The 21,186-nt window shown below is 46.8% G+C and overlaps 2 protein-coding genes across 11 annotated transcripts in view; both read left to right on the forward strand.

Annotated features, from left to right (window-relative positions):
• Positions 1-5,459, forward strand: part of ATP2B2 (ATPase plasma membrane Ca2+ transporting 2) — a 503,137-nt gene extending 497,678 nt beyond the window's left edge. For all 10 annotated transcript variants that reach the window (XM_066352101.1, XM_066352092.1, XM_066352093.1 and 7 more), the window contains one exon: positions 2,368-5,459. In XM_066352101.1, coding sequence (XP_066208198.1) covers positions 2,368-2,679 — 312 coding nt within the window. In that variant the 3' untranslated portion in view covers positions 2,680-5,459. The remainder of the gene's footprint in view (positions 1-2,367) is intronic.
• Positions 5,460-9,786: 4,327 nt separating this feature from the next.
• The window catches only part of SEC13 (SEC13 homolog, nuclear pore and COPII coat complex component), a 53,866-nt gene continuing 42,466 nt past the window's right edge, over positions 9,787-21,186 (forward strand). The window contains exons 1-5 of the mRNA XM_066351786.1: positions 9,787-9,888; positions 12,489-12,533; positions 14,756-14,871; positions 17,997-18,148; positions 18,938-19,071. Coding sequence (XP_066207883.1) covers positions 9,886-9,888; positions 12,489-12,533; positions 14,756-14,871; positions 17,997-18,148; positions 18,938-19,071 — 450 coding nt within the window. The 5' untranslated portion in view covers positions 9,787-9,885. The remainder of the gene's footprint in view (positions 9,889-12,488; positions 12,534-14,755; positions 14,872-17,996; positions 18,149-18,937; positions 19,072-21,186) is intronic.

The raw sequence follows: 21,186 nt of genomic DNA on the forward strand, positions 1-21,186 counted from the left end.
TGTCCCCTCTGCGTTGTCAGTCACATAATAGGACCCTGCCACCATCCCTCCTCCTCTACCAGGCGTTCCAGCTGGTGCCTTATTGCAGTTCAGCCTCAGAACATTCTGGGCACAGACTGGGCAGCTACTATGATTATTAGTATTCCCATTTCGCAGATAAGAAAATTGAGGCCTGCAACACCTTTTTTGTTGTTCCCACTTAATCAAAAGTGTAATGGCCCACTACTTACCAGGAGAGCAGAATACTTAATAATCTCTACAGAGTCACAAATAGGAAATCTAGGGAGAAATAAATCTCAAGGCAACCAAATGGCCATCACAGAATGCCAGCACTAATGCACAGCATCTGGCTGGCTCTCACTAGGCACCTGATGCCTCCTATTTAAAGCATGATTCCAACAGGCAGGGCCCCCTGGAGTCCCCAACCCAGAGCACATAAGAAGGAGAGGGACAGATATGCTTTTGAAAAGACAAGGAAAAGTCAGAACTAGTAAGTGATGGCTGACAGCAAAGGAAAAGAACTTTTTTAAAAAATCAAAACTATGAGATCGTCTACAAGACCAAAAATATTCTTGACAAAGTTCAGTTCTCCTCTGTGAACTCTAAATTAAAATAAAAGAGGAACATGTGGTATGCTTTAGAAGGACTGACCCCCAAAAGAGTGAAATAAACCCTGAGCTATGAGAATTCAAACCATCAGCCACAGTCATCAAGAAAATTCATTTCCATGGACACGCTTTCCCCACCTGTGCCCCAACAAGCTGCCCTGGGTTTACTGAGAGCTCCACAGACCCTGGGACATGAGGACCTCGTCCTGTCCTCTGTCCCACACAGGCCTGTGGTGTGGGAGCAGCCACTGCTCGGCAGGGAAGGCCATGCAGGGTGCCCTCAGGACCACAGGCACCTTGGTTAAGGCTCTCTCATTGGAGACACCAATGCTGCCTTGTTTTCCCCCGCCACTGGCTCCGCTGTGAGGTAGGGCTGAGAAAAGAGAAGGAAGCACATTTGCCCCTAAGTCCTCTCTGCCCCTTGAGATGACATCACATCTCCCCCTCCTAGGAATCCAGAGGAGGGACCCCTCTCTTCCAAGTGAGGGTCCTCTTCCTCTGCACGCGGCGAGGCAGGACAGAGGATGGCCAATGAGGGAGTGTGGCTTACCTACTGTCAAGGCACCAGCAGTGGCAGAGCTAGGCCTCAGACTTGAGTCTTCCTAACTCCAAGTCCAGTGCCCTTCCCACTAGCCCAGAAGACACAGTGCCCCACCTCCTTCCATTCTTCAGAGAACCACAGGCTCCAACTGAGACACAGAAAAATGAAAGAGTTTGCGGTTTTAAGCTCAGTTACACACCCCCTTAGGAACCCACTGATTCTAGGTTTGACCATCTGATTCTGGCCTCATTTTTTGGTTTTGTGTTTTCAAAGAACAAATAAAGAAATCAAATACCCCAGGAAATAAGGGACCCCAAAGCCAACTCCAATGACTGGCCAGGGCTTTGAGTCAATACTCGAGTGTTTACCTCCCGAATGCATGAAGGAAAGAAACGTTGGGTACAAACGGTCTCCGTTCACATTGTCCAGGCTTCCAAGTGTAGCGTGTGTTTGTCTGTGTGTGCCGTGTGGTTCCTGACCCCACTGTGGCATGCTCCCACTCCTGAATGTCATCAGTCTGCCAGCTCCTCGTGCTTTCTGGCTGCCTCTGCTCTGCACCCCAGAAAGTCCTGAGTTGGCTTTGGTTTGCTTTGCTGCTTTTGGTTTGATGTTCCTGTTGTCTGGCCCTCGTGTGTCTTCTCTCATCCTGGTTCATCTGTCTATCCTTTCTGTTTCTTTTCTGTTTGCAACATGTTATCTGTTCCATGGCATATGGTCTCTTAACTGTGTGTGATTTTTTTAAAGATTTTTTCAATAGCCTCTTCTCCCTCCTATTCTGTTCCCACCTACCCCCATCCCCCTTCTGCATGGTTGAACCTGCTTTAAAGTTAACAAGGCTCAGTCTCTCCCTAGGTCTGGGTGCCCGCGGAGTGGACTATGCTTCCTCTGACCACTGTTTCCCATCATCGCTTTGATGGGGCTTGATTCCTCCTGTCCTAATATTTTAGTTTTGACCAAAACCAAAGCAATGTTAAAAACCTCATGGATGCACATAACCTGAGCCCTCTTCCAATCTTTCCCTCCTGTCCATGCTCATTAACATCCAGCAAATATGGATTCCAGCCACATGCTGTGTGCCCTAACCCCCTCTCACCTGACCCTTCACCAAGCCCCCCAGAGCTCGGCACGCACGCATAGCACACACACACGCACACACACACACACACACACACACACACACACCGGGTACTACTTCTCACCCCTGTGCTTCCCTTGCAGATCCGCGTCGTGAAGGCATTCCGTAGCTCTCTCTATGAAGGTCTAGAAAAGCCTGAGTCTCGAACCTCCATCCATAATTTCATGGCTCACCCTGAATTCCGGATCGAAGATTCACAGCCCCACATCCCCCTCATCGATGACACCGACCTGGAAGAAGATGCCGCGCTCAAGCAGAACTCGAGCCCGCCATCATCACTCAACAAGAACAACAGCGCCATCGACAGCGGGATCAACCTGACAACCGACACAAGCAAATCAGCTACCTCTTCAAGTCCAGGGAGCCCCATCCACAGCCTGGAGACGTCGCTTTAGCTGAGGACCCCACCGCCACCCACCTCCCGGGCACCCACCCATCCAGGCACTCAACTCACTCAAGCAGCAACAAGCAACAACAGGAAACCAAATACTGGCGAGAAAACCAATGTTTCCACCCAACAGACCCTTTTTCTGGCTGCGATGCTGTTTGAAGTGTTTTTCACTTTGAGGCAAGGGGCGGGATCTCCTCTGGGGGCTGAAGGGAGTGAGCAATATTCCTAGAACAAGCCCTTCCGGCTCTCGCCCACACACGGACCAGCCATGCACCCGCCCAGCGCCATGTCCCCTGCATGAATGTACTGTGCACTTCCAGTCCTCCCCTTGTTTGGTTTTAGGGGGTTGGGGAGGGGTTTTTGTTTGTTTTCTTAGGCGGGAACTGCAGACAGACTCTTTTCTGAGACTATTTATCCAATCCACTGGTCTGTGAGTTTTTGAAATGCTTGCAAAGCATGGTCTCAGTTGTATAGGTTAATTTAACAACTTTTTGAAATTGCAGAGCTTAACTCGCCTAAGTAGATTTGCACCAATGGAATTGAAGAACTTCATAGACACTCACAAGGTTATATCCATTTCTTTATATCTATATCAACGTATACTTATTCAAGACTGTATACGTCCATATAGATAGGTAGATATATATATATCTATATATATATAAATATATATACATGGATATATAAAGTTTCTTTGCCGGCATGTTGCCTTGTTTCTGCTTAAATTGCTCTATTTTAACTTATTTATGTCCTAAAAGACGAATGTAATTTGTTTACAAACCTGTAGATAATGTCTTTGGCTATTTGTACGGTTTAAGAACACTGGTGACTGAGATGCTATAAAAACAGCTCAGCCCAACAGACACTTCACTGGATTGCATCCTTGATGTTTTACTATAGCCATGCTCTGATTTTTGCCTGCTATTTCCGTTCAATGATGTCACGACCACAGGAGGCTAAGGCAGAAGCCAAATGCTACCAAGTATCCATCCTGAGGGCTTTAACACCATGCTCCATAGACAAAAGGAGAGGAGAGAGAGGGCTTCCTGGGCTTGGAAAGCTAACAGCCATCCGGCCTAAGGATGATGGGATTTGCAAAACACTGGTTGAAGACTCTTCTCTCAATGAAACTCACTTGGGTTTACTAAGAGCATTTCAAAAAGAGGTTCTCTTTGGCACTGTCTGTATAGAGATTGAGGTGACATTGCAATATTATAAATGCTATTGTGTTGATTTTTTTTTAGTAATTTAGAGGTTTATTTCCTTATAAATTGCAGCCTATGAGCTGTTGGCGTATTGGATGAGGATCGTTATGGCTTGCGGCTCTTATTTTTATTTTTGAAGAAGAATAGCCTTTTTCTCTGCACTATTTAGATCCGAACAAACCTTATGATGTGTATATTGAGATGTATTCAGTGTGATTTTTAAACCAAATTGTCTTCCTGTAGTCGCAATATATACTGTAGCCTTTTAACAGCAAGTCTCGCTTTCCCGAAAGAAAGCCATTCTGAAACCCTACAGTATCACAGGTGAGAAAAGGAGGTTACTTTTCCCTCAAGACAATTACAGCACTAGTAATCCCACTTAATAAGAGCTTACTTAATTGTATGTCAGCCTCTTAACTGCTAAGCACTTTGTGGGTATCAGCTTTTTTCATAAAAGAACTTTTGTATTTAATACAAAGTTTGCTTTGAGACTTTTCAGCATACAATCTTTTTCCATAAACTTGTACAGTGCAAAAGACATTTTGAATACCATGATTGATGACGTCCCATGCTTCAAGGAAAACCAAACACTTTCCGCCTTGCTTGTGAAATTCATTCCTCATACTGACCCTTCCCACGGTTGCTGTGTGTCAGCCCCGCCCCTTCCCTTCTCCAGGCCCAGAGAATTCTTCCACACACAAGATGAGAGCCACTTGGGAAAAGAGCCATAGTCAGCTGGGAGGGCCTACATCTGGACAGCTGTGGAGAAACCTGAGGGTTTGGGATCCCAAGCCAGCCCATTTCACCTGGCAAAACCGTCCTGGAAGGAGGACCTTCTTTGCACAACAGCATCACCTGAATGGCGTGAAGAAATATCTCTGAATGTACCCAGCAGAGGAAACTGCACCCCCAAAGGGGTGACCAGCCCTCAGTTGGTTTATTGGATTCCAATACAACACTACCAAAAGCCAGCCCGCTGCTCTCCTGCCTGCCGAGAAAGGAAAGACCTGCACCTGGAAACACGGGGCAGCGCTGGAACATGGTGTTTTTTGTAGTGTCCTTTCTCAAGGTTTTTCATCTCCCCTCTCCTAGCTTGTTCCAGTCTGTGTCCCCACCTCATTCCATGACACCAGGAAAGTTGCCCTTGTGCAACATGCTCCCTTTTTATTTGGAGCCAGGAGGCAAGGAAACCTGGAGGTTTCTCTGAGTGGATCATAGCTCGGGGAACAGGGAGTGATGAAAGCTACCAAGAATGCCCCACATTAGTGTTGGTCTTTTCTTGTCAGGAAGGACAGATGCTCTCACACACACACACACACACACACACACACACATGCACACACCCTCACTCTGACACTTGTACACACATCCACACACAAGAAATGGTTGATTTGTCAAAACTCACTGTAGTACATAAAGCTTGCACTCTGTGTCCTATATCTAGCAGCATGGGGTACGTTTGGCAGTTCACCCCATTAGGGGGTAAATAATTTATGACCATTCATCTGTTTTTATGAATTTTTTTATCTAGACAATAATTGTAAATAAAGAACTCACCATCTCTGTTCATTTAATACTATGCAATGCTTTCAATTTGCTGACTCTTCTTACTCCTGCAGTGCGGTTCTGAAATGTCTGTGGTGTTTCTTTTTAAAAAGGCAAAAACCAACATCAAACAGAACATAATAATATATATTCTGTAACTAATACTTTTTTCTAGTTTGGGGCTGCACCATCCACTTAGCTTCTTTTTTGTCCTCTGGACAAGGGCTCCATGAGGAGGTAGCAGATTCAGTTCTGAGATCTAAGCTCGCCAACTTGGCTCCCCCAATAGATGAGAGAGGAGCAGAGGGCCCATTCAATGACCCCTGGGGCTGTACAGTCACCCACCTTTGGAGGTAGGCAAGGAGGAAACTGAGGCGTTTCCTTCCTGCAACTCAGGCAGCACTTGCCCTGTAACTCAGAAGCAGCCCTGATTGCTCCCACCGACCCCTCACCAAGGCCCCTTGCCTTCTTGTCCAAAACAGAGCATAGAGTTGGCAAGAGGGAGGGCGCCCTGCTTCTGAGATCAGACCAATGACAATGACTGCAGTGGTGCAAGGACTCTGAACCTGTCTTACCCTGGGTATCCCAGTTAGTGAATAGCCACTCTTTTTCCCAACCTTGTTGAAATGTCACCTTTACCACACACTCATCACTGAAATAGACTTGAGTCTACTCCTGGAATTTCTCTTCTATTCCTTTTCTGGGTGTCTCATCTGGCACCTGCCACACAATTTTAATTATTATTGCTTTATATAATGTTTCATTACATGGTGAGATATGTATCCTCCACTCTTTTTTTTAGCAAAATTTCTTGGTTATTCTTTCACATCTATTCTTCCCAGTAACCTTTAAAATTCTGCAAGTCCTCTACCCATGTCAATACTGTGCTTTGTCACTCTGTGTGCAAACATCTTCTCACCAGTATAAATATTGTCCACTCAGGGTCACTAAATAGTGTCCTGTAAGGAGAAACAAAAGGGCATCCTGAATCTTGAGGGAAGCCCAACATTCATTCCATGCTCTCCTTTGTTCTCTAAGCCAGGATGTGATGGGGAGAAGCCACCAATCCCTCCCCCTTCAATCCCAGTTAGGGACCCAAAGTCACCCACCTTGGTTTTGCCAAGGTGGACCCTTCATCTGTCCTGGTCCAGACAGAAAAAAAGGGATCTGTCCCAGACCTGGAGCTACCAGTTTGCGTGGCCCAGTTTATATTTCTAATTCTCCTTAGGGAGAAATGTTTATTCCTGTCTTTCATTTCTGAACTTTTTCTTTCTTTTTGCTCTTTATCCAAAGTTTTAAGCAACTGTGTGATATGTCCTTTGGGATGCAAAAATTTCTTGCCTGGACCTTCTCACCACCCTGACTCCCCCTATCTGTTCTTGCTCTTCACACAGGAGGCTGTCAACTGGGCTCACTGTGACATGCTTCCCATCCAGAATTCTCTCCATAGTGTTCAAGACCCCACCACTTGGGGTGGGGGGGATGGGGAGATGGTACATTCTTGAAGGTTTTGGGGTCTTCCAGAGCCAAGGCCTAAATCAGTCAACAGCAGAAAATTTCCAGATCCTTCCCTAGTTCCAAAACAAGCTCTCCTGATTTTGAGACTTGTTTGGAGGTTCTAGCAGGGGAGTGCAGCTACTCGTTTACCCTTGACCGAAGAACGGTCCTCTCCTCTAGCGGGGAAGGTCATCCTCTTCCACCAAGCGTGCAGCTTCAGGAGGGACGCACATGGAGCGGTGAGGGAGGAAGGGGACACCTGCCTAGCCAGCCAGATCAGCCGAATCAACCCTAGCGATCAATGGGGTGACAGATGTCGCAGCCAGATCGCCCTCACATCCAAGCTCTCCTGATTTTGATGTAGAGATCCTATTTGCCCAAGTCGGGGGAGGGGGATCCTAGGCCATGGGTATCAGCCATCACCCCTTCCACAAAAACAAGATATTTGAGGCTGCTTTGGGACTGCCCTTCTCAGCCCCCTATGTCTGTTTTGTAATGCCTGTGGTGCTCTTCCTCTGAACCTTTCCTCTCGGGGGGTCGCCACACTTTGCTAACTCTTGTGTGCACATATTTTATAACAGAGTAGCGAGGAAATGGTGCCGCCTCCAGCTTCCACAAGCTGCCCAGGCTCTGGGGGGCTCTGGGACAATTGGGGCTGGGAAGTGACTGTGCTCTTATTGTACACTCTTTATTTCTCTGTATCTCTGCTTGTGCTTTTTGTAATTAATGGGATTTGTCTGCCTTCTCAACACTATACTGAGCAATAACAATAAATGCACACGTGGAAACGCAGACACGGTACACATCACAAGGCCTTTTTCTGAAGGACAGCTTGGTCCCCGCCCTCATGGATTGGAACTCAGGGGTAAACTGAGTCCCTGGGAGGGAAAGGTACTTTGCCCAAGGGTGCACAGCTCAGGGGTTGGTCTCTCTCCTTTCAGCAAGTCACACCTTTCGAACATCTACCATTTGAGGGAGACAAGTTTAACCTGCCATGAATCATTAACCTTCTGTGGGGAACAGCTGACAGTCTCAGAGAGCAAGATTTTGGGGGAAGAGGCCTAAACAGGAAGGAGGACAGGGTGCAAAGGCTCTGGGAGGCAGGGGCACAAATTGGTGAAAGCAAAGATGCCCTGATTTGAGGTCTGGTATCAACCAGAGTGAGGTAATGGAAAATATGGACAAAAGATGTAGGTGGCATCTCCTACTGGGGAAGGGGGAGACAGAGCAGAGCCTGGCACTCTAAATCCCAGTGTTGGTCCAAAAGTTGAGGGTTGCACGTGCACACACAACACACACACTAAATCCCAACTCTTCTCAGGGAGAACTGATTTCCAGATCAAGCATCATAGGCCCATCCAACTTCAAAGAGTTTCACATCCAGTGTTCATTTAATCCCAACACCAACTTTCAGAGGAGGCATTATTGTAATTTCCACTTAACAGAAGAGGAGACAGCAGCTCAGAGTGGTAAAGGGTGTACTCACCAAGTAAGTAGGAGATGGAATACTGATACTTAGCTGTCTTTGAGTGCCAGAATTGGCACTCAAAACCTCTATAATGCCTTTCAGAACCACCACCCCCAGCAGTTACTTTAATGAATAAGATACAATTGCACTACTTGTCCCAAATCCCCAATCTCTTCAACTTCAATGCCTACACCAGGGAATTCCTTTAGTAACAACTATGCCCCAATGCATTATATTTGTATTATATCTAATATGCTATTGTCCCCATTTTCCACTCGAGGAAAGAGAGGCTCAGAGGGAAAGATATGACCTTATTGCCCAGAGGATCAGTGGTGCAAGTACAGATCCAAGGCCAGGACCTGTTCCTTAAAACAGGAGACCCAACAGCCCTGCTCCACACTAAGCACCACCCTCTCACACCCTGCAGTATTTTTCCATTAGAGGGTAATAAGGAGTCTTGAAAGCTGGAGTGGGGGTGAGAGGTTGGGTAGCTCCCCAGAAGCCCAGCTCTGAGTTCTGAAAGACCCCACTCCCTTGGCCCCTCTCCAAAGCTCCTGAATGGGTTGAGTCTATCACATTCTCTGAGCCTTAACATCCTTCCAGTAGTGACCATCTCTAGCTAGGGTTCTTCCCTCCAGTTTCAGGAGAAGAAACTGAGGGACTGTGACTTATCCAAGGGGAACCTAGGCTCCATCCTAAGTAACTAAGTTCCTTAATGCCAGCAGGGGCCCAAGGCTACCAGACCTGGGGGAAAACCCCAGGCTCTGTCTAGAAAGCATCATTCTCACTGTGCCAGGGACCTAAGAATTGGGGACACTGGGAGTTGGGTCCTGGCTTTAGCGCAGAAGCCAGGCTGAGATTCCTCCTTACCTGGGGGAATCTATCTGATGCGCCAGACTCACAGGATCCCAGAACTGTAGGGAGGGGTAGTTTGAAGTCAGAGGTCCCATGGTTTGGAGAAGGCAGGGCGAGAGGGCTCAGCCTCTAGTAGGGGTCATTCCCGCAGCTTTCTCTGTCCCTAGTCTCAGTCTTAGGTCCTGAGAAGGGACTAACTAAAAGGAAGCACTGGGACCAGTCTACCCACTACCCAAAAATGGATCATCCTTCAGTCATCGTAAGGCCGGTCGTACTCAGAAGCGCAGGGAAACGGGTGAAGAAGCTATGAATCCTTTTTAACACGTAAGGATCTCGGCGCGGGGGTAAGGATTGATCAGGCGAGAAGACCTGCTAGAGCTTCAGATACCAAAAGCCTTGGAAACGACAGCCTCACCATGGTTCTCGCGCGTTCCCCAAAGAAAGAGGCGGGCCCGAGGAGGGTGTGGCGCGGCTCCCGAAAGGCACGGAACCTTCGTGCGAGCGGAGTGCGTTGCTGCCCGGAGGCTCCTACGCCACAGCCCGACCGGCCAGCTCGGCGCCGGAAGTGAGCTGTCGGTGGCGCCGCCTGGAGCTGCCACGTCTGAAGCTAAGATCCGTTGCCGCCGCCGTCGCCGTAGCCATGGTGAGTGTTAGGGTCGGGGACTGTGAGCAGTTTTCCGGCCGTGGTCGTGGCCGTTCCGGGCCGCTCGCGATTCAAGCCTCGGGCTGGGGCCATTCGGCTCCCTTCCACCGCTTCCAGGTGTGGGGAGCTCCGGTCCTGCCACTCGGCACCTTTCGCAGGGAGAGGCCGCTGAACCTCCCGGAACTCTGCAGGCCGCGCCGCTCCGCGCCTTGAGCTCCTTCCTTTCCTTATCTTCGCCCAACAATTGAAAACAAAACCAAGAACATTGAGTGAACTACTGTGCCCTGAGCTCTTAGTAAATGCCAAGCATTGTTCATAATCTCAGCCTGTAACAGCCCTTACTGTAAAGTAGGTGCTGTTATCGACACGTTAAAAATGAAGCCTCTCACACAGCAGATAGGTGGCAGAGCTGAGATTCGAACCTTCTTACCCATTATTTCTTAATAATGTGTGTGGAACAGTGGCTAGGGCCCCGAGGTATAATGGGCCCTTCCGGAAATTGAGGTAAGGATGAACTGAATGAGCCTCTGAGGGCAGGGGCGCAGTTTTTTAAATCTGTGAAATCCAAAGTGTACATTCACTTCACACTCATTGAGTGAATGAATAGGAACTGATGAATGAAAAACACCTAGCCTGAGCGTGGCACGGAGTAGGGGTTCAGTAAACCAATGTTTTTAGGAACATGCATATGCCTGGAGTTTTGAGGGAACCTAGGCGCACCCAGGTGTCAGGACAGTGGGTTTAGTTCCTGCTCTGCACAGAGGTTAGGTTTCAAATTATTCATTTCTTAGCCAGCTGCTGAGAATTGGTGACTCCTGTGCTCTTACAGTCAGCTCTTTCTAAATGCATCTTTAACTCAACTGATTCTGCAGAGCTGGTATGTTTTGAGGGCTGCCACTTACTACTTAACAAGAACCAAACAACTTTAGGTTCTCGGGAGAAAAGAATTATTTTTAAAGGAGCTTAAAAAAAAAACATGTTTGGAAACATGGTTCACCAGTTCTGGTTGGTAGTTGAGAGTGGTTAAAGATAAATGCTGTTATCTCAAAGGTCCTTTGGTGACCTGGTATGAAACTACCAGTAAATTTTCTTTCTGGCTTACTTTGCCTTCAGCCATTAATTTAGGGAACTCAGTGTAACAATTGCTTTATGTTCTAGATAGGTAGCCGAATGAAGTGTGATGTTTTGTGGGCTGGGAGTGAGCAGGTGGAGCTCTTTTCCCAACTCCACCTTTATATAGCTCTGTAACTTGAGCAGGTTCTTTCCTCTGGCTTTCTTCAGTTCCTTCATCTGTCAGACATCTTTGATTAACTCTGCCCCTTATCCTTCTCAGTGCATACGTGAAAGCACTTGGTAACCTGGATTTCTTGGCCCATGTAGGAGACTCTTTTTATCCTCCTCTTGGCTTCCCTTGGCCAAGATGGGGTCCACTTTTTAAGGAATGTAGAATTTGATGAGAGAGCCTGTGTTTAGTTGATGTGTACCTTGTGCACTGCTTTGCAGCCATCCTTTTCCAGTGTCCACCTTTCTGAAAAGTCAAGTCAGACTTGATACCTGCAGGGTTTGTGCTAGAAAAGATGAAATGGGAGATATGTTAAGAAATAGCATTTCCAAATGGAAACCTTTTTGGTCATTTTCCATGAGTTTTAAGAGAATAGTGGTTGAGGAAAGTAAAACTTTGTTTTTGTTCATTTACTTACTCAGCAAATAGTCACTGAGTTCCTTTTGGTTGCAAAGCACTATGCTGGATGATTTGAGAAGGTGCAGACAGATCTTAGCTCCAGGGAGCATACTTTCTAGTTGGGAGAAGAAACAGTGTAAAGTGTTGTAGACACTTAGTGCTAAAGATATTCAGAGAAGAACAGCCAGTTGGGGGATCTGGGGATCTTCAGGAAAGAGGGCACAATTTGAGCTGGACCTCAAGGAATGGATAGAAAAGTGATGATCTTGGCAGCTATGTTCCAGACAAACAAGCTGCTCAGTCTTGGAAACCGTAGGCAGTCTAGGATCTGTTGCAGGTTGTGGACAAGGGACCAGCCTCAAGAGAAACTTGAATAAATTTTCCAAGTCTTAGATAATATCTTCATTATGCAAAAACACTGCCTGGAACAGTCAGAGGCTCTGTCATCCAGAAAAGGAGCACCAGTCCTTACTCCCTCGAGGTTCCTCTTCACCCTCAAAGGCAGCCAAGATTGTTTGCCATCTCCCCTCTTTGCTTATGTTATGCCCTCTGCTTGGACTGTACTTTTTTTTCGTGTGCTACCTGGCAAATTCACCATCATCTAAGTTCCAGTTTGTGTCTAGCACATTTCCAGCCCTTCAGGCTCCTATAGTACGTGTAAACCACCATTAAAGTATTTATCTTGCTGTGTTAGGGTTACTTGTTTGAAAGCTTCTCAGAGGCAAGAAGTACCTCTTATTTGTGTCTGTATCTCCAGTTCCTGGCACAGTACTTGGCAAAGAGAAGGTACTTCGAGTGAATATTTACTGAGTGAATGAATGAACAAATGCAGTCAAGAACTTTAGAAATAATGGATTTAATAAAATGATTGCATTCTAATTGTCATTAGTTCATTTACCAATGATACCTTTGGTTCCAGGTGTCAGTAATTAATACTGTGGATACCTCCCATGAGGACATGATTGTAAGTATTCTTTTAACCCTCTCTCATGGGCTGTGGACATGGGCATTTCTGAGGGAGGGAAACATTCATGAATCCAGTGTGGCTCTGCAGCCTTTGCCAGTCAGACTGTAGCCTCAGGTGTATAGTCAGTCTCCCAGCAGCGTCCTCTGAGTTAGCAGGGCTGTAGCAGTTTGGTCACCCGCTGGTGGGAGGAACCTGGGAGTGATTTGTAGCTCAAGGCCTTCACTCTTCTCAACAAAGTAACCTGGTCTGGGATGGAGGCTGAGTAGGGGCAGAGGTTTGACAGCAGTCTTTCTACCTGTCTTCCTTCTGCTGTTACTTTTTACCTCTATTGAAAAGGGGGTTAAAAGATGAGAGGGTTGAAAGGTGATTCAATATGAAGGCTGGGGGCAGGCTTGGCAAAAGCCCAAGGCAGAGCCAGGTAGAACCACCACAGACAGAGATGCCAGACAAGGACCTTTAGATCAGAAATCATTAACTGAGGATATTTCCTGAGAGACAAACACAGGGCTCAGTATAAGACAGGGCTGTGGGAGAAGGTTCAGAGGTTAAAGCCTCCCACAGCAAAGATGCAGACTCTGCTTCATGCAGGGCCAAGTTGTTCAGGCAGCCTTTGAGCGAGACCCAGGTCAGTCAGCTTATAGCATTTCCTCCCAGGGTTCCTTCCCACTGTGGTTGCTTTGGGGCTTCTGAGAGGTTGTCTGGTCTTAGAGTTGTATACATTCTCTGGATGCAGCCATGTGTCTAGCCATAGGACCAAACCTCCTTGGAGACTGGCACCATGGGTAAGAATATCTAATCTAAGACTCCCTAGCCAGTTTAACTCTTCTGAGCCAGCCTTGATTTCCTTATAGCTAAAATGGGAAAAATAATGTATGCACTATCTACTTATGTTTGATTTGAGGAACAGATAAGGCAAAATAGTAATGATTAATGTCTGCACGCTCAGCAAGTGTCAGATCCTATACTGAATATGTTTCATTCATTATCTCATTTAACCTTTATAACAACCCTTTTAGTGAATGCCATCATTAGCCCCATTTAAAGATAAGGAAACTGAGGTTCAAGGAGAGTAGGTAATTTCCAAGGTTGCACAACAGATAAGCTGAGGAGATAGGATTTAAATCTGTTAGGTACTGTGCCCTACTTCCCCCCGAAGTGTGTGATAGCACTCTAGAGGAGAAATGCTTCAGAAATATTTACAGAGAAGATATCTGTCTAACACCTGCACTGCCTTTGAAGAATCCATATTAGGAATAGTAGAGGTGATTGACCTCCAAAGAAGGATCAGGATGTTTTCCTTAGGTAAGGAGGTAAGGAAGGAATGCTGAAGCAGATAGAATGATTGCTTCTGTTGAAAGGGTGTAATTGCTCTTGACAACCACAAGAGTGACAGCTTATAGTTTTTGAAACCCCCAAGGTGGGATAGCTGAAGAAAGTGCCATCTGTTGGAATGGGAAGAGCCAACAAACAGTGGGGCAGTAGGCATAGTGGCTCAGAAGAGCCATCGCTTCAGATGGACAAGGAGCTGTGGGCAGGGATCAGCCCTAGGTATGGATGGCCAGACAGCATCATGGGAGTCGATGTATCAGTGGTGGGACCAGCAACATTTAAGGCATGGGAGAACAGTCTGGGGTGCTAGGCATACTCCTAGTAAGAAGGTCAAGTGGGAACCCAGGAAGAAAGGTTCACAAAGGATCCAAGGCCATGGGTGGAGGAAGGAGCCCAATGTCTGAATGGAATCCTGTGTCTAGGCCAAGTGTGCATCAAGGAGGACGTGATTGGGGCCTGCAGACAAGGGCCTGCTCCTTTGGGTCAGCATTAGCTTTTGCTTCTGGGCTGAGCTAAACCTCCAGGTGTCATCCCCAGAGGCTCAGAACACAGAGTGTCGGGTGGGGATGGGGCTGAGGAAGAAGAGGGAGGCTAGGCCAGCTTCTTTTCTCGCTTACCCACCCTGCAGAACAGGATGGAGAAAGACCTCTACATGTATGTAAAGGGTCTAAAAGTAGCTGGATATGGTTTGTCTTGTCCCTTTTGGCAAGATATTGCCTGTCAGAGAAGTGAGAATGTTGACATGCTAGCTTCCTGCCTGATAATGATAATTCTTTGAGGTTAGATTAATTTCAGGTAGATTCTGGTCCAAACTCGACTCTCTGTCTTGGTGACTGCCCTCACCCTGCCCACCCAGCCTGCAGGCTTCCTGAGCTGTCCTCCCTTTGCAGCACGATGCCCAGATGGACTACTATGGCACCCGGCTGGCAACCTGCTCATCAGACAGGTCTGTCAAAATCTTTGATGTACGCAATGGAGGGCAGATCCTCATCGCAGACCTCAGGGGGTAAGTGCAGCCGACTCCGGGCAAGGTCTGAGAATGCCTGGGCTTTTCATGTACGGCAGGAAAGCCTGAGAACCAGCCCAGAGCAGCCCCGCAGTGCAGTTAGCAGAGAGGGCACCGCGTCCCAGACAGCCTGCTGCCCTCGGCAGACATCCCAGGCTGATGGATCCCGGAGTAAATCCCAGCTCTGCCACCCAAATACCCACTAGAAGATCTTAGATGAGAGAGTCAATTTATCACTGGGAGCCTTCACCCAATCACCCTCAAAATGAGCTGATGCTGCCTGTTTCCAGGGAGAGGCTGCTCACAACAAGCCTTCAGTAGCTACTGCTACTTCTGAAAGTAGAAACTTGCCCTTTTCCCCAAGTTTAACTAGCATGATTTAAGTGTCACTCAAGGGTAGTAATGTAAGAATGTAATGGAAATTATATAAATACCATAATTCTGCCTATTTGTCCATGTCAGATATCAGTGAGTACAAGTATTTACCCTTCCTCCCAACTGACATTCTTAAGATCCTAGCTGTCATTTTTGTGAATCTTTGCTTTCCCTTGGTTCACTGCCTTTCAAATAAATGGGGTTTTTAACCTGGGTCCCACAGTTCTCCAGGCTCCATGGATAGAATTTGGGTGGGTAAACTGGGGCAAGGGGAGAATCATCACTTTTTTGTTTGTCTTATTTTGTAGGGGTAGTTTTTTTGTTTTTATTTTTGTTTTTTAGAGACGGAGGGAAGGACAAGCAGACAGGAAGGGAGAGAGATGAGAAGCATCAACTCATAGTTGTGCCACCTTAGTTGTTCATTGATTGCTTTCTCATATGTGCCTTGACCGGGGGGCTCCAGCCAAGCCAGTGACCTTTGGGCTCAAGCAAGCAGCCATGGGGTCATGTCTATGATCCTATGCTCAAGCCAGCCACTTCAGGTTTTTGAACCTGGGTTCTTGGTGTCCCGGGCCAATGCTCTATCCACTGTGCCACTACCTAGTCAGGCAGAAATTATCTTTTTGTTATTATTAAGTGAGAGGGTGGGAGGCAGAGAGAGAGACTCCTGCATGTGCCCCAACCAGGATCCAGCAAACCCCCTACAGGTTGATGCTCTGCCTATCTGGGGCATTGCTCTGTTGCTTGGCAACCAAGCTATTTTTAGCTCCTGGGGCTGAGGCCAGGAAGCCATCCTCAGTGCCTGGGGCCAACTCACTGGAACCAATTGAGCCATGGCTGTGGGAGGCAGGGGAGAGAGAGAGAGAGAGAGAGAAAAGGGGGAGAGAGTGGAGTAGCAGATAGTCGTTTCTCCTGTGTGCCCTGACTGGGAATCAAACCTGGGACAGCCACATGCTGGGCTGATGCTCTGCCACTGAGCCAACAGCCAGGGCTGGAAATGATCATCTTCATTTTCAATGACTGATACTTAGCCTTTCCTTCCATTATGGATATAGGCTAGAAACTACAGTACTATTCACTTTGTTACCTTTAGAAGTCAGATATTTTCATATCACATTATAGGTGTTGTAGCTATCTCAGAATAGCATTGGTGCTCATTACTACTTTGAAATTAAAGTGGTTGTTAGACCTGCCACTAGACCTACACACATCACTGTATCATAAATTGTTCTTTAATGTTTTCATAACTGTATTTCAATATAATTGGGCTTCATTTCTAATCCTACCTCTATGTATTTGATTCTTTATTCTAAGAAGAAACAATAACCTTCACCAGACTGTACTAGAGAGTTAAAAAACCCTGACAAGTAGGCGCTCAGTTCATGCTTGTTAACTGAGTTAAAGAACACACAACTTAGTAGCCATTTGGAAAGATGGTCCTTTCATGTTGAGTGTCCAGAACCAAGTGACTCAGGAGCCAAATGCCACTTTCCCTGTGCAGCAGCCCCTGGCGGAGCAGGGAGCTGCTTGGGGGCGGCCTGGCTGCCAGCACTGGCAGAGGCTGTCACGTCCGCTCTCACATCTCCTGTCACTTAGTCCTTCCTGCTCTATTTTTCTTATGCTTGGAAGATGGAACTATTAGAGGGATAAATTCACACCCCCATTTTTTTGCCTTGGTTAAGCCTATGCTAGGTATAGGACAGTTGAGCCTGCTGAGAGTTACATTAGCAGCTCCTTTGTAAGGACTGAGAATGTACTATTGTCCCAGCCAGAGGGAGGAGGAGATTGACTGTCTGCAACCCTGGGGAGCAGGAGTAAACAAGGACAGCAGTATTTGCTGACAAGCATTGACTGTTTTTTCCTTGTACCAAGCAAGCTCTTTAGGTGAGTTATCACAAATATTTCCCATCATGACCTCCCAATAAATGAAGTCTTGTTGATATTTCTGTTAAGAGACTAAGCCAAGAGAAGATGGTCCTTGGCTAAAGTAAAGCAGCTGGCGAATGGATAGTGGGTTTGAGAGAACTGGCCCATCACCTGCTGGGGGACCACCCTTCCCTGTACTGAGAGATGAGCCTATTACCAATTTTGGCACAGGGCACATGCTCTGACGATACTTAGCATGTGAACACACAAAGATCAGAAGATAAAAGAGAGACCTGCCTTTTGAGCAAATTAAAGAGTAGTGGAAAAAATCAAAACAAAGGACATACTGCCACCTCAAGAAGTTGACCTTTGACCAAAAAAAGGAAAAGAAAAAACTGATGGACGTGGACAACAGTGTGGTGATTGCCAAGAGGTTGGGAGGGGTGGTAGAGGGTATAGGGGGTTAAATGGTGGGGGGAAAACCAAAGAAGTCGATCATTTGGGAGAATAAATAACAATTTACTGAATAACAATTCACTCTACAGATACTGAGCACTTGTGGGTGTAAAACCTAGATTGATCAGTGGCCTCTGATGACAGTAGGTGTTGGTGCTAGCTGCAAGCTGGGGCCAGTGAGTGTTCTGCTGGTTCGGAACAGAGAGGCTAACTTAGAGTCCTCGCTCACATTCAAAGCCTCTCTGACCTCTGGGCCTCAAGGCTCTCACTGTTCAATGAAGGTCCCTTTTGGCAGTGACACTTGATGGCGCTCCCTTTGAAATTCTTTCCTAGAATACTGTGTCTGCCTGCCAAGGAAGCCATTTAGTTCTGTCCGAAGAAGTGGCTGGCAGAGTAGTGTGGGTTCCTCTGACCCTCTCCCCTTGCAGTCATGAGGGACCTGTGTGGCAAGTAGCCTGGGCCCACCCCATGTATGGCAATATCCTGGCATCCTGCTCCTATGACCGGAAAGTCATCATCTGGAAAGAGGAAAACGGCACCTGGGAGAAGACGCATGAGCACACAGGACACGACTCCTCAGGTACATGGAGTGTGGCAGAGAAGGTGGGGGGTGAGAAGGGCCTCAGTTCTGGCCGATGCTCTGGTTCTTTTTCCTGTGTGATGCTTCTGTATCCCTGGGTTTTGGTTGATTCTTTTGCTAGTCATCCACAGGGAAGGGAACGCCCTAAGACATACAGCCAGTCCAAAGCAAAATGAGAAAAGCAAAGACAATACAGTTTTCTTTTTTTTTCTTTTTCTTTTTTTTCCTGTGTGTGTGTGTGTTAGATAGAGACAGAGAGAAGGACAGATAGGGACAGGCAGACAGGGAGAGAGATGAGAAGCATCAATTCTTCGTTCGAAGCACCTTAGTTCATTGGTTGCTTTCTCATGTGTGCCTTGACCAGGGGGGCTACAGCAGAGTAAGTGACCCCTTGCTCAAGTCAGCAACCGTGAGCTCAAGCTGATGAGCCTTGCTCAAACCAGATGAACCCGTGCTCAAGTCGGCGACCTCAGAGTTTTGAACCTGGGTCTTCTGCATCCCAGTCTGACACTCTATCTGTGCCACTGCCTGGTCAGGCAACAGTACAGTTTTTTTAAGGTTTGTTTAACTGCCAGTCTTTATTGTCTGATTATTGTGTAGTCTACTCTTTGTTAAGATAGACATTAGTTTAGGAAATGATGTTAGTAGGTAGTAAGTTTATTTTAATCTCTTTAATTGTCAAAGTTAAAAACTTCTTCCTAGTGGTTCCTGCAGTGTTTTTTAGAAGTTTAGTAAAATGATAAATCTGGAAAATCAGAGTTGCTCACTTTGCCTCCCTCCTTCCTGCAGTAAACTCTGTGTGCTGGGCCCCCCATGACTATGGCCTAATCCTGGCCTGTGGGAGCTCAGATGGGGCCATCTCCCTGCTGACCTACACCGGGGAAGGCCAGTGGGAAGTGAAGAAGATCAACAATGCTCACACTGTAAGTTCAGACCCTGCCTCCATGAGGGTAGCTTTGTTGACTTGCCATGTGTCTCCTGTAAACCCCCTAGAGAGGGGCAGTAGTGTCACTGCTGTGCAGTGGCCGGGGAAGGGCTACCAATCAGACATGCTTGGTAGAACAGCTTCAAGCTTCTTTTTCTAAAGCCAGATAAAGGCTGCATCCAGGAAGACCAGAGGTTAGCTCTGGTTCCTCCTTGCCAGCTCTTAAGTTGGAGAAGACCAGGGCACTGGCAAGGTGGCAGCAGCAGCCTGACTACCTGCTACTTCTGCAGTGAATGCCTCAAGTTGCATGCCTTGCGATGATCTTTGGGACCCCCTAAAACTGAGTGGTGTTATAAAAAGCATCATAGGAATTAGTTTCTTGTACTTCTAGTTATTGGACATAAAGGTTGAAACAGTGAAAAAAGCACTGTGGAGAGTGGGGGGAAAACTCACTTTTTCTTGAGCTCCAGCTCTGTGTCATGTAATCCTCATGAGTGTTAGTGAACGAAAGAAGGAACTAACAAATGTACAAATTTGCAAGGTAAGCATTCCTATTCCCCTTTAATATTGAGGCAAGTGTGACTTAGAAAAAGTAAGTGATTTAGAGAAGGTACTGTGCCAGGGTTAGAACCCAAGAATCTGCCTGCCTTCTCTGTGTAGCAGTCACAGCTTCAATGGCCCCAAACACTTCTAAAATCTACCCAGATGGAAACTTCAAGTCAGTTTGCCCAGTTCATGGACCCACGGCCAGCCCAGCCCTCAAAGCTCCAGGAGCTTATCTCAGGGTCTTGTTATGATCCCCGTCTGACTAACCTGAAAAAATGAATAGGCTGAAAGGCTTCTAACAAGATGGTGGGAAGGGGCATCTTAGCTTTTCAATCTTTCTACATCTCCACATGAAATCAGCAAACAACCAGGCAGCGAAACCTTAATAAGCCTCATGAACAACACAACAAAACTCAGTAACAAGGTATTTCCACAGACTCTTAAGAAATAAGTGGAGAGAATGAACTACCAACCCCAAGACTGCACAGTGTTGGTGTCTGAGCAGGAGGAAGAAGGAAGCAGTGGGTGACAGGCCTCAGAAGAGGAGTGCTCCTAAAATAGCCAACACGTATTCACTGCAAGGCAGAGCTGGTCTGTTTGAGAACAGCAGATGAAACTGGGAGACATTTGGGGGTTTTGTATGTCTAAGTATTTTTTTAATTAAGGTACAATTCACATACCATAAAATTCACCATTTTTTGAAGTATACAGTTTTGGGGGGGGGGGGGTTGGGTCTGTTTTTTTTTTTTTTGTTTTGTTTTTTCTGAAGTTGGAAATGGGGAAGCAGTCAGACTCCCGCATGCGCCCGACCGGGATCCACCCGGCATGCCCACCAGGGGGCAATGCTCTGCCCATCTAGGGTGTTGCTCTGTTGCATCCAGAGCCATTCCCCAGCACCCGGGCCAACTTTGCTCCAATGGAGCCTTGGCTGCAGGAGGGGAAGAGAGAGACAGAGAGGAAGGAGAGGGGGAGGGGTGAAGAAGCAGACGGGCGCTTCTCCTGTGTGCCCTGGCTGGGCATCGAACCCAGACTCCTGCACACCAGGCCAACGCTCTACCACTGAGCCAACTGGCCAGGGCCTGAAGTATACAGTTTTGTAAGTTTTACTGTATAGTAAGTTCTCACTAACACTGTCAATAGGTTCTTGGAAACTGCAACTTGAAGCAAAACTTTGTATAATGAAACCAATTTTACCCTAGACTAACTGATATAAACAAGCTAAATTCCTATGGCGTATTTCTGGTCATAAAAACATATCAGACTTCTAAATAAAGACCCAAAGCATTTCTAGTATTAAACATTGAAGTCTTGGCCAGCTAACTCAGTTGGTTAGAGCATCGTCCTGCATTGCAGAGGTTGCCTGTTCAATCCCTGATCAGGGCACATTCTGGAGCATACTGATGTTCCTGTCTTCCTTTCTCCCTCTCTAAAATCAATAAAATAAACATTTTTTTATTTGAAATAAATGTTATATATATATACTTTTAAGAAAGATTAATTAAAGCAAGTAAGATAATTCTTTCCCAACCTGCTTATTCCAGTGCAGGGTCACAGGGGCCAGGACCTA

The sequence above is a fragment of the Saccopteryx leptura genome, chromosome 10, assembly GCF_036850995.1.
Source record: "Saccopteryx leptura isolate mSacLep1 chromosome 10, mSacLep1_pri_phased_curated, whole genome shotgun sequence".
NCBI classification, from domain to species: Eukaryota; Metazoa; Chordata; class Mammalia; order Chiroptera; family Emballonuridae; genus Saccopteryx; species Saccopteryx leptura.